Here is a 12,852-nt window from a genome sequence, read left to right as displayed (position 1 = left end):
AGGCGGCCACGTAAGTCTACACTCTGGACATGCTCTGGAGGGAGACGTGGAGGCGGCCACGTAAGTTTACACTCTAGATGGACACGTGGAGGCCCAGGCCACAGAACAGTGTGGCTACGTCCGAGAAGGCCAAAGGGGGGCCACTGTTGTTCGCACAGAGCCTTGAAGACACCGGTCCTCTGAAGGGTATGTAAGGATAACTTTGAAAAATGAAAGAACCAAAGGGAAGCTGGAAAAAGGCAGAACGACAGGGACAGTGACGAGCTCAGTGATTGCCAGGGGTTCAGGAGGAGGAGGGAAGGATGACCAGGAGGAGCACGGGTGAATGTGTGGGCTGGGGAATGACATGCTATACAGGGGGACGGTGACATGTGGCACCAGACGTCCATGGCAGTGTACACTTGTCAAAACCCGCAAGAAGGTCATGTGACACCAAGAGTAAACCCTAATGTAAACCATGGACTTCCATTAATAATGACGTCTGCCTACCGGCTCATCACCTGTGCCGACGTGCCACGCCAATGCAAGGTGCTAGTAACGGGGGAGTCTGTGGGCTCAGGAAGAGGCGGGTGTATGGGAACTCCATATTTCAACTCAAATTTCCTATCAACATAAAACTGCCCTGAAAAATAAAGTCTATTATTAAAAAAAAAAAGAAAAAAAGAAAGGAACAAAATCAAGAAAAAGCAATGAGAACACAGCACACCAAAATGCTAAAATAGTTAAGTCTAAGGAATTGAACAGTTTTGGAGTTTTCTGGGAAAAGCAACGCTTAAGGTGAGACCTGAAGGAAGACTAGAAGTCGGTCAGACAGAGGAAGGCTGGGGATGGAGGCAGACATGAAGTCATGGGAAGAGGAGGAGGGGTAGGAAGGTGAGCAAGGTCGAAGGTCAGAGGGCTGTGCCATGTGATGGAGCGGAAGCTTTACGTCAGTGCGCCTCGGGAGCTGCCAAGGGCTGCCCTGCAGGGTGGGTTATACGGTTTGGAAAAAGGGGCATGGAAATGTGAGGGCTCTCGGATGCACCCGGACCTGGGACAGGGTGCTGTAAGGCCACGGGGAGAGGGGCCATGTCCCGTATAACAGGAGTGGATGCCACCTGTCCCCGTGATTACTGTCAGGGGAGAATGCGGACCGTGTGCTGTCGGGCCTTCTGATTTTCCATGAAACATCTGACTTTTCACGGACATCTAATTTTAAAACCATTTCATGTCAACCTGCACACTTATATACCAGATGAACCACACGAAACATTTGACGGGCCCATACGCTCCCAGGTGACCGTCTGACTCAGAGCATGAGACCCAAGCGGAAAGGTGACCGCAGTGTCCCAGGCCTGACCCAGGGGAGCAGCAGCGGGGCTGGGAAAGCTGGGGAGTCAGAGGAGAGACAGAACTGACCCCTCACATGAGGGGCAGGACGGGGTCCAGGATGACACCGCTTCCTTGTCAAGCCTTGAGTGGACATGAACATGGACCCCGATCACAGAGGCAGCACAGGCTCGGTGATGGGGAGGTGGGGGCGGCATGCTGGGGAACACAGCTTCATTCCAGGCATGTGGAAGTGGGGATGGGAGGTCGCAGCCCAGGGAAAACACCTCAGGGAAATTTATACAGAACTGCAGCGGACGAAACAGCTACGGGCTAAAGTCTTCTGTCGGGCGTCACGCATGTGGAAGTAGGAGAGGGGACGAGATGGCCACACAGAACGTGCTGACCTGAGGCCCCCGCTGTGTGCCAGGCACGGGCTGTAAGGGGCTGCCCTCGGAGAGCTTACACGGAACACATTGTCTACCTCTAAGAGAGAGTCAACAAAGTCATGGAACAGAAGAGTGGAGCAAGCCCACACCCAAGTCCTCCGGCTGTCCAGTCTGGACACGGCCGACCACACAAAGCTCAGGACTTGGTGATAAACTGCCCAACAGTGCGGGCAGCGCGCCTCCAGGCAGCCTCCCGGCCCTCCGCCTGCGCTCCGCCAGCCCTCGGGGACGGCTCCGGTCCTGTCACGCTGCATGCGCATCACCTCTGCCCGTCGCTCCCACTAGACCGTGAGCCCGGAGGCTGCGGAGGCTGCAGCAGCCGACACGGCACCGGGCGCACCGACGAGCGGCTCACTTCTCGGTGGCTGGATGAGCCAGAGCGTGGGTGAGAGGCCGGTCTGCGGTGAACCCTTGACTTGTACCTCCCTGAGCATGGCTGCCTGTGACCTGACTCCCCTGGAAGGGGGGTTCTGCTCTGATGCCCGGTCCCCTACCTCACTCTACCGCAAACACCTGCGGTTCTCACAAGAGAGCCCGAGTGAACGCCCCGAGAGCAGAGACGGCGTACCCCTCTACCTCCGCGGGGCCAGAGCACAGGACACTTCTCCCCTCTCTGAACCCCTCAGCTGCTGCCCTTCACTATGTCCTACTTTCTCATCGCGGCCACAGCAAGAGAATCAACTGCACACCCGCAGATAAAGTGGCCAAGTCTTCTGTTAGCCTTTGCTCACTGGGTTTTAACGAGAGGCACTGTGTGTCTGTCTGTCCGTCTGCCTGGTTACAAGCACAGCTCACCTGCTGGAGCCCTTCAGTAATAGAAGTTACCGGAGCCATTCCACAGGTCAGGGATGACAGCATGTACCCGTCGGAGCCAATGGAGCTGTTAAAATTCCCTTGCTGAAACAGGAGGAGGAGAAAAGAGGCAACAGTCATAACCAAGAAAGGAATCAGCACATCAGAGACCATGAAGTGTGCGGGGCGCCTGAGTGGCTCAGGCAGTTGGGCATCCAACTTCCGATCTGAGCTCAGGTCAGGATCTCAGGGTCGTGAGCTTATGCCCCGCGTGGGGCGACACACTGGGAGACGAACCCGCTTAAGGTTCTCTCTCTCCCTCTCCCTCTGCCTCACCCCTGCTTGCTCACATCAGAGCACACCTGCACACTCTCTCTCAAAAAATAAATAAATTAATTAAATTAAATTAAATTAAATTAAATTAAATTAAAAAAGCAGAAACAATGAAGCGTGTCCACTTTAGGCAGCATGAGAGGGTAACAAGCTATGTCAAAGCTTGTAAACGAATGTGGCCTCAGCCGATGGGCCAGAATGGCTACGCAGGGCATTCTCAAAATGTAGGTCCAAGAACGGCTGGGGGTCCTGAGACCCTTTCAGGGGACCCAGGAGGACAAAATGACTGTCGTAATAATACTAAGACCTTAACTGCCTTTGCACTGACATTTGCACTGATGGGCAAAACGGCTGCCTCATTAGCACCAATCACAGGAGCAGCACCCCACCATGGCCACACACACTTGCAGCGATAAGTAAAGGGAATTTTTAAAAAATCTTTCAAAGATTTTAAAAGGTCAGTTTTGCTTTAAAGTGTTCTTGATAGAGCAATAAAATTAATCATTTTATTAAATCTCCACTCTTAATGGGCAAGTCTTCTTAATACTCTGGGTGTCAGAGAGAGAATACACACCCAGTGCCTTGTACTGGGCTCCGTCCCCAAGGCGGACAGCTGCCCTGCAGAAAGGCCCTCCTCCCACTGTTTAAGTTATGAAACTTAATCTACGGTTATTCAGACTTGGGTATTTGGAAGACATTTTGTGGAAAATGAATAAAATGAGCCTGTCACTTCAAGGAGAATTGGCAGCCTTTATAGTCAGTGTTAAAAATCTGAGCTTTCAAGGAAAAAATTAAGACTTGTGAAAACCTATCTGCCACTGTGAGATTGTCAGCTTTGTAATATGTAGACTTTCATGATCAGACCAGCAATAATATGAATGGATACAATTTTTCTGATAACTCAGTGAACCCATATTTTCCAAATGACTAATGCATAATGTTACAAAATCATGAATGGGTACAAAACATGCAGAGTGCAAAGACCAATGGAATTTAATGTAACAGAGAACAAAACAGTTCATTAATGTAGTTTCCAATTCCACACGGTAATTAACCTTTAAGAAACTATTATTCACCCAGTTTGGGTTTAATATCAAAGAAGAACGTCCACAGTTATCTGAAAAGTCCATTAAATATCCCTCCCTTTCCTAACTACTTATCTGTCTAAGGGCAGATTTTCTTTATATCCTTCACTCCAAAAAACAGATGACAGCCGACTGAATGTGGGAGCAGCAATGGGAATCCAGCTGTCTTCAATTAACACAAACATTAAAGAGACTGGTGAAATGTAATACAAAGGCACTCTTCTCAATGAAGTTTTGTCTTGGAAAATTACTATTGTAGAAAGACCCCATTAAAGTGTAATACGTTTACTGTGGCTATTTTATTTTATTTTTTTAAAAGATTTTATTTATTTATTTGACAGAGAGAGATCACAAGTAGGCAGAGAGGCAGGCAGAGAGAGAGGAGGAAGCAGGCTCCCTGCTGAGCAGAGAGCCTGATGTGGGACTCGATCCCAGGACCCTGAGATCATGACCTGAGCCGAAGGCAGCGGCTTAACCCACTGAGCCACCCAGGCGCCCCGTACTGTGGCTATTTTAAATGGATTAATAAGTAAATATTTTTTTAGATCATGCAGTTTTGGGGCACCAACGTGGCTCAGTTGGTTGAGCATCTGCCTTTGGCTCAGGTCATGATCCTGGGGTCCTGGGATCAAGTTCCGCATCGGACTCCCTGCTCACTGGGGAGCCTGCTTCTCCCTCTGCCTCTGCCTGTTGCTCCCCGTCCTTGTGCTCTCTCTCTCCCTCAAATATATATATAAAATCTTAAAAAAAAAAGATTATGCAGTTTCAACTTCTCACATGGCCACCATGGATAAACACACACGTGGAAAGACATCTCTGGGCCTGTCACCAGTTTCGTGTGTAAAGTGGTCAAGAAATGAAGTTTGAAAACCCCTGACTAGACGAATCCTACCGAGATACAAACAGCGACTTCGGATCACTGAAAACCCTGAGTGTGTTTGTTCTGATCTGGGGGAATCAGGAAACACAACCCTCACCCTCCAGGACCGTCTTTCTAGGCCTCTGAACACAGGCGGCGCCCGGTGCCTCCAGCGAGTGTGTGTATCTCCCCACAGCCGGGGTCTCCTGAATCCCACTCAGTCCTCGCCCGAGCGAAGCAGCACGTGCGGGCCTCACGGCAGCTGCATGGCTCACTGACACCTCATTCCGAGGGTCCTCAAACTTCCTACCTGCAGTGTAGACCTAACGCTCACCGACACCCCTCATTAGTGCATGTTGTGCTGGGGGCAGGTTCACAGCATGTCATCAGAAGGCTGTGGGGCTTGTTCGTGGGTTCCACAAAATGGCAGGCACGTGGTTTCCACAGATACCACTTTTGACTCCAGATAAACTCATAGCCTGGATGCTCATAAGTGGGGGACAGGATGGTGCCCCAGTGGGCCTGGGCACACAGCCTTGTCAGTGAACATTTGCAAAAATGATCCCGGGAAGCAGGAAGGTCAAAGAAAAAAATCCTTCATCAACAAGTCCAGCATTTAATAAAGTGCCTAAAACCAATCTCTAACGTCAAGTGCTGTGGGAAAACCACAAGAAGGCAGCAGGCCCCTGACAGGATCTAGGACACACCATTTACACGCACAGGAAGTCTTGTGTTCTTCTGAGAGAACCGTAGTTCCCCGGCATCCTTAGTCATCAATCCGTTCCTAAGGTTAAATGTATAATTAGTTTCTAGGAGCCTCCGAATCAACATGGAATCAATAAAGTATCTCAGGGAAGACCAGAGTCCAACATTATATGAAGCAGACCAGAAAGACACAGTAATTTATGTTGTGAAATAAGCTTTGGGACAAACACACTATTTCTTTTCAGAAATCTAGTGCTACAACCATTAAGAAAGAAAACAAGAATTGTACTTACTATGGCGTCTTTAACAATTTGTTTGGCCACTTGCTCTGGTTTGCAAACAGATACGGTCTCTGAAATCAGGCGAGTCTCCAAAGGCTAAACGGGGAAAAAAGAACAGGCTTATCAATCCCATTATCACCCATTAAATTCAAGAACAAATCATTCTTACAACCGTCTCTCCCCTACTTCATAAAGAATTCCAGCTTTCTACCTTTGAGCAGATTCCTACTCAAATCAGAAAGCAGGTCCGTCTGGATTCTACCAGTTTCTGCCTGGTCACTGCATAAAATTCACCCCGGTGGCTGGAGTGAAACAAGGGGCCCTTGCCACTCTCCGTGGGGCAATGTGTGGTCTCGGCTCCAGCGATGACCAGCAAAGCTGGCATGAGACCATGTCACTGCTGCAAGGCCAGGGGCATCCTCAACTCCCAGGCAGACACCTGAGCGCCAGTGTTCACACAGAGCCTGGACCACGCACCCTCAGCAAGTCTGCCTTATGACCAGCATCACCGTTGCAACCACATTCCAGGCCAGCAAAGGACTGACATGTGGACGGAGCTGAGGCCCTGGGCAGAGCGAGCCCCAGCCCAGCCCCTGCTCAACAACACAGCTGTGTCTTAAAAGACCCGCAGAGGAGGTAACAAGGGGATGGGACAGAAAACACCGAGGGCCCTCGGGCATGGCTGGGGGATTCATGATCGGACGGCTGTATCAGAACCCCAAATCCGGGGACGCCTGCGTGGCTCAGTTGGTTAAGCAGCTGCCTTCGGCTCAGGTCATGATCCCAACATCCTGGGATCGAGTCCCACATCGGGCTCCTTGCTCGGCAGGGAGCCTGCTTCTCCCTCTACCTCTGCCTGCCATTCTGTCTGCCTGTGCTCGCTTTCTCTCCCTCTCTCTGACAAATAAATAAAATCTTAAAAAAAAAAAAAAAAAAAAAGAACCCCAAATCCGAGGTGGTGAAAGGCAGCCACCTAGTTCAAAAGCCTTTCCCGAATTCATACCTGAATTCGTTGTCCTCTCATCTCTGCATATTTCTGCCTTAATAGATATTACAGCTACAAGTGTATCTGCACTTTGCCTCCTAAGTTCCTTGTGGACAAGGTCTTTCTTTTCTTTTCTTTTTTTTTTTCTTTGTAAAATCTTCTTTACAGTGACATGAACATGTGCTCAGAAATTCTTTAAAAGGGAATTTCAATTAGACATTTGAAAACTAAAGTCTTAAATGGCAGGAAACTGTAACTTTTATTTACCATGTAGGCTTGAGAATATTAAAATAAAGGCACAGGATGTATTTTCTTAAATTAGAAAAGCATAGCACTTCATAAAAGTCAAATATGTCTTGATGAACCTCAATTCAAAGAAGAACTCTTCTGAAAGGGCCTGTCCCTTCTTCCAGACCAGTCTGGCACAACCCGGCCACACACGCATTAGATTTTAAAGCACTATGGCGCCCCCTACAGGGCTTACACACCAACACACGGTTTGATTTATCCCAAGAAGTAGGCTCAACACTATTGCTAGAGGGAAAAAACCCAACTTAACATCAAAATCCAATCTTCACAGGGAAATCACCACTCCTTGTCAGCTTTGGCTTCCAACGAAAAGACTGTTACCAAATGTTGCAAATCTGCTTAGCAGACCCCTGCTTATTCTAACACAGGGCATTTGGCTTAAATTTACTTCTTTGAAATAGTTGTAATCTTAAGAGGCAGAGCCAAAGAGAAATGAAAAGGGAAAAAAAACTTCTAAATCGTAGACATTTCTTTGCAAATAGACAGTCTATGGTGCATAAGTGCCAATTTTTATGCCGCAGAGCCTCACACTTACTAAGCACTGGTATAAAGGAGAGGAAAACCAATCCGCGCCCATTCAAGGCAGCAAGTTCTGATCCATTCCCTTCTCCACTCACGTCCTCTGCTGGCAGGGTGCCTACAGCACATCGAGGCTAAAGAAGAGGCTCCTTTGAACAAAGCACGAAGTTTGCATTCAGCTCAGCAGGACTGTCCTTGCTATAATGTAAATGTCCAGTGGCAATAAGCATTATAAAGAAAAATAAAGCCAGAGGACAGGAAGGTGAATATTCCAAGGGAGTGACCTTTGAGATACAGAGGGTCAGGGAAGGCCTCTCAGGGTGAAGTCTGTACAGAGACAGAAAGAAGCAAGGGGGACTCCCTGGTGGCTCAGTCATTAAGCATCCACTTCGGCTCAGGTTATGATCCTGGGGTCCTGGGATCAAGACCCACATGCTGAGCAGGGAGCCTGAAGCCTGCTTCTCCCTCTCGCACTCCCCCTGCTCTGTTCCCTTTCTCGCTGTGTCTCTGTCAAAAAAATAAATAAAACCTTTTTAAAAAATTCAGATTTATGATGGGGAGTCCCACTAGCCACATTTCAAGTGTTTAAGAGCCACAATGTGACTACCATATTGGAGAGTGCAGACACAGAACATTTCCATTCTAGAGAATTCTATTAGACTGTGCTGCACAAGAAGGGTCTTTTTGTTTTTGTTTTTGCACAAGAGGGGTTTGAACAGGGCAGTGACAAGACCTGACTTACTCTTTAAAAGGATTACAGGCCCCCGTGTGAAGAGGCGGTGTGAGGCTAGTCCTGATAATCGCAGTTTTGTTTTGTTTTGCTTTGCTTTTAAAAAAGGTCCAATTCAGGATAAGTTGGGAGAGGAGAGCCAAGAGGATGTGTGGTCCAGCGGGTGAGTGGTGTGGGAGAAGGACCAAGGCTGGCTTCTCCGTTACTGGCCTGAGCACTGGGCAGACGCTGGGCACCAGGCAAAAAGCTGAGAAGTTAATGAGGGAGAATGAGGGAATCCTAAGATCCGTTTCTGAAATGCTAAGTCAGGATCGGCAATCAGGTGTTTAAGTTCAGAGGAGAGAATATCATTGTTAAGGAACATCATCTCGTTAGTTAAAAATACAGGCCATACTCAACCTCACCAAGAAAATACCTTATTAATTAAGTAAGCCCTTGAAGATTATTAGCAAAAGTCATGGCCTTGGGAAATACAGGCTGTGTTCTCTAAGACCCCACATGGAAGGTCCACAAAGTCCAGACACGTCTACCTAGCACATTAGTTGAAAATCAGTCAGTTTTCTGACTGATGAAAATGACTCCAGGCTGATGCTCGGAAAGTCAGAAAATTGGGAAAGGGGTTTACAACATCAAAACAGACACCGGCAAACACTTACCTTGGTTTTGTTTTCTTCTGCGAACCCAGGGGTGTCTGTGTCTGGCGGGTAGGCAACTGTGACATAGACGTTGTATGGCTTCACCTGCATTTCAGAAACGACACGTGTCCCTTCAGTAAACAAAGTATGATCTCGCTAAGATCTTCCCTTATCTTCCTGCACTGACTGCCGGGGGCACATGCGACAGATGACCTCCCTGACTCTCTCAGAAGCTGGCAAGACCAGCAGGGTGATTCTGCAGGTGGAGAACCAGCCCTCATGGGATCCGAAAACTCCGCTCCACGAAGATCATCTAGGAAGAAAGGCAAAAAGCCCGCCCCAATAACTTCTGCTTCAGAAGGCGGCTGGCCCCGAGGTACAGAGATTCACCTCCTTCTAAGTTTTGCCCACCCCACGGGCCAGGTGAGGCCCTGGGGGAAGGAGGACCAGGAGGAAGGCCGGCGGCTGAAAGGCAGTCTATCCGTGCCCCTCCCCGACCCCAACAGCACTCGGGCCTTGCATGCCAGCCAGTGGGACGGGTCTGCTCCTCCGCCATCAGACTGCAAATTTGGCTTCCTCAACGGCTGCCTCTGAAACTCTTACTGATTTCATCGACAAAATACATGAAGATCACTCAAAACCCTCTCCCTAGGCCCTTCTTGTGCCCCCCAGACCCCAGCTGAGAAGCAGATGGATCCCTGAGACGTTGGCCTGATCAAGAACTCCCCAGGCAACCAGCCTCCGCCCCCGAGGGCATCAGAAGTTACTCTGCCCTCCACCGCAGAACCAGCCAACAGGATTCTCCCCCTGGTGAGTCCTGGGCCAGACAGGCCAAGCACCTCTCCCAAGGCCACCTCATCCTTACTTAGATGCAGAAACTCCTTCCCCAGCTTAACGCGGGCTCTTAGGCTTGTTTACCTCACCACCAGGCCTCCACTGAAATTCTCTACTCATCAACACGCCCCGAACAAGAAGACTCCAGAAGATTCTCCCACTAGTCAGCCAGGACACACCCTCCCAAAGATCCTGCCCGTCAGCGGCCCTGCTCCACACTCTCATCTGGCCCTGATTCTTAACGGCTCGAAGGGCGACAGTTCATACCATCACAACTGCTGCCCGTGGACTCGCTGCTGGCTCACTGTTCGGCCCCAGGACGACACTGAGGGGAGCTAAGAGTGGACAGGCAGCTGGTGGTGCGGAGGCCCCCACGTACCTCACGGGGGCTGAGGAGTGACAAGACCGCTTCCTCACACAACAGCCTCTCAGAGCATCCCGGGGCCCCATCTTTTCACACGGGCCTTTTTCTCCTGGGGTTCCTCTGTGAGGCGGCGTTCTAAGCCTGCGGGAGCTGCTGGAAGGGTCGGGAGAAGCATGCAGGCAGCAGATCCCAGCCGGCCACCCTGATGGGCACACAGGCCGAGGGTGATGTCTCTGCTGGCCGAGCTCCAGCGCACCGGGGCCGTGCGAGAGCTCGTTCGCTCAGCACGGATGGGGCTTGCGGCTTCAAGGCCCAGCTATGCTCCTAAATAGCTCTGGATCCAGGCCAGGCTGTGAGGTTGATGAGCAAGCGTTTTCTCTTCCACTTGTTTTTGAGACAGTGACTTTAAAATCTGTCTCCCACGGCCTTGCCCTCTGTGGTGCACAGACCAGACAAAAATACCCCCCAAAAGCCAAGAGGCGGTAACCAGCCCCTAGGAAGCCTGAGGCCGACTCTGCTGGGACACGGTCGTTTCTCCGCTGCTTCTGTGCCCCTTCCTCCTGCGACACATAAGGACTATGGCCTAAGCTAATAGGAGACAGTTCATCAGAACCGTGTTTCTCAGATTCAAGGTTACAGCTGAGCTGCCGAAGGGCTGACACGGCCCTCCAGAACAGCTTCATCCCGGGGTGGGCACAGATGTCAGGGCTGGGAGAAACCAGTCCCTCCCCTTTCCGGGAGCTGCTGACATCCCTACCATCATGAAGCACAATGACTCTCTCCACCCATGGCTGAATACCTCCAGTGGCTAATCACCCAATCATTTTATTTCTCCATCCAACACACACGTATGGAGCACCTACTGTGTGCCAGTATTGGCTTATGAATGAGGATACGATGTCAGCAACTCAGACAGAGTCTCCGCCCTCGTGGAGCTTACTTATTTGACTTATTTGACCCAAAACTCTGGGTCAAATAATTGGTAAAAATCAAAATCCACCAAACTATATCATCACTTTCCTTTAATCAACTAACCCCATAACCCCAGCAGAAAAGGAAAGGCGATTAATTTGGCTTCACATGTTCTTGCTAAGACAATGCTGACTCCCAGAGATCACCACTTTCTCTAAGAATTAATAGGCTGGGCCCTCACTGGCTGATTCCCCCGCTTACCTCACCACTGTGCGTTTGTCCTCACTCCTGCTGACCGCTCTCTGTCCTCCCACTCCGCCCCTACTGTCCCTTTATCGGTTTCTTCCTCCTCCCTGGTCTCCATTTCAACCAGAAGGCCAACCCTCTGCTCGAGAACCAATTTATCATCAAAATAATCCCACCTACAATGTGTAGTTCCTAATTCCAGCGAAACGAAGGTGGGGGGGCGGGGGGTGCTGGAGAGAGGAGCGGAGCTGTGGAGGGAAAGTTCCAGAAGGTCAGCTTCAGCTTCCTTTTCACACTGTGGGAAAGATGGCCTTGGAGGGAAGCTTTTACCTGGTCTCTGCCACTACATCTTTGGCTGTGACCCAAGTCAGGGGCACCTGGGTGGCTCAGTCTGCTAATCATCTGCCTTCAGCTCAGGTCATGATTCCAGGGTCCTGGGATCAAGTCCCACCTCAGGCTCCCTGCTCAGTGGGGAGCCTGCCTTTCCCTCTACCTCTGTGCTGTCTCTCTCTCTCTCAAATAAATAAATCTTTAAAAAAAAAATCTGCTTTCCAAAAAAATTACCTTTTAGAATCTTTAAATCCTACATTTATACCTGAAAGACTGAGTTAAAGAAAAAAAAGAAAGACCAAAAAATACAAAAAAGCATTCTTTCAAACTTACTCATTGTACACAAAACATTTCTAGGGTCCTACTTCAGTTTGTGGGCAAAGGATGGGGTTGACAGGAAGGCTTAAGAGTTAATTAAACCAGAAAGGATTATCAAAAAGTACTTAGAGCCTGAGCAATTCTAGATAAGGTCTGTTTCATGCCCAGAAAACACAACCACCCGGGCAAAGTCAATGGAATTAGCCAGGTTTCCCAAACCAGCACCGTACGTTTGTAGGGAAACAATGGTTTTGATGCAAGTCTGCTATAAATAAAACTGGATTTTGATTATTGAATTTATTTCCCTCGTGGTACATGTTAATTTTGTGTTTACACGGGGACATTTTTCATGGAGTCTAAATATGGACCAAAGTCAAGCAGCCTTCAAGTTCAAACTAGCTACGAGCAGCGTGTGAATCACACTTATCCCAAAGAGGCTTTGGGGACTCTACTAGCAACTCACTTCCTTTCCCTCTTCTTTAGGAACATCCCATTCTACCCGAAGTGAAACCAGGCCACCTAGATTACACACTTTGCCCTCAATGAGCAAATCCTAGAGAAGCTCTGCAAGACAAGACTTAGGAACAAAATGCCTTAATAAGCAGATTTTTCATTTCTAAAATAGCCATTTCCTTAGCAGGTGTCTGAGACCAAAGTGAACGGCTGAGACTACTAGCCAGATGAATCCGGCAACTTCTGACCTGAAGTATAGACACATCAGCTACCATGGCAGACAGGCAGAGGACTTCGGGGAGGCAAGGAATTTGTTACTATTTTTATTGCAAAATAACGATGCCACTTTGAGCAATTCCATGAACTACTGAAGATTCCACGTTCCTGTATCTATAAGGTGACGTA

The 12,852-nt window shown here is 49.2% G+C and overlaps 1 protein-coding gene across 1 annotated transcript in view; it reads right to left on the bottom strand.

Moving 5' to 3' along the window:
- The window catches only part of KDSR (3-ketodihydrosphingosine reductase), a 39,364-nt gene that overhangs the window by 5,441 nt on the left and 21,071 nt on the right, over nt 1-12,852 (bottom strand). The window contains exons 7-9 of the mRNA XM_082699290.1: nt 9,012-9,095; nt 5,825-5,908; nt 2,553-2,654 (exon numbers count right to left, since the gene is read on the bottom strand). Coding sequence (XP_082555416.1) covers nt 2,553-2,654; nt 5,825-5,908; nt 9,012-9,095 — 270 coding nt within the window. The remainder of the gene's footprint in view (nt 1-2,552; nt 2,655-5,824; nt 5,909-9,011; nt 9,096-12,852) is intronic.

The sequence above is a fragment of the Mustela nivalis genome (assembly GCF_964662115.1).
Source record: "Mustela nivalis genome assembly, chromosome: 14".
NCBI lineage: Eukaryota > Metazoa > Chordata > Mammalia > Carnivora > Mustelidae > Mustela > Mustela nivalis.
The sequence above is the reverse complement of the archived record's forward strand: the minus strand, read 5'-3'. Positions and strand labels throughout refer to the sequence as shown.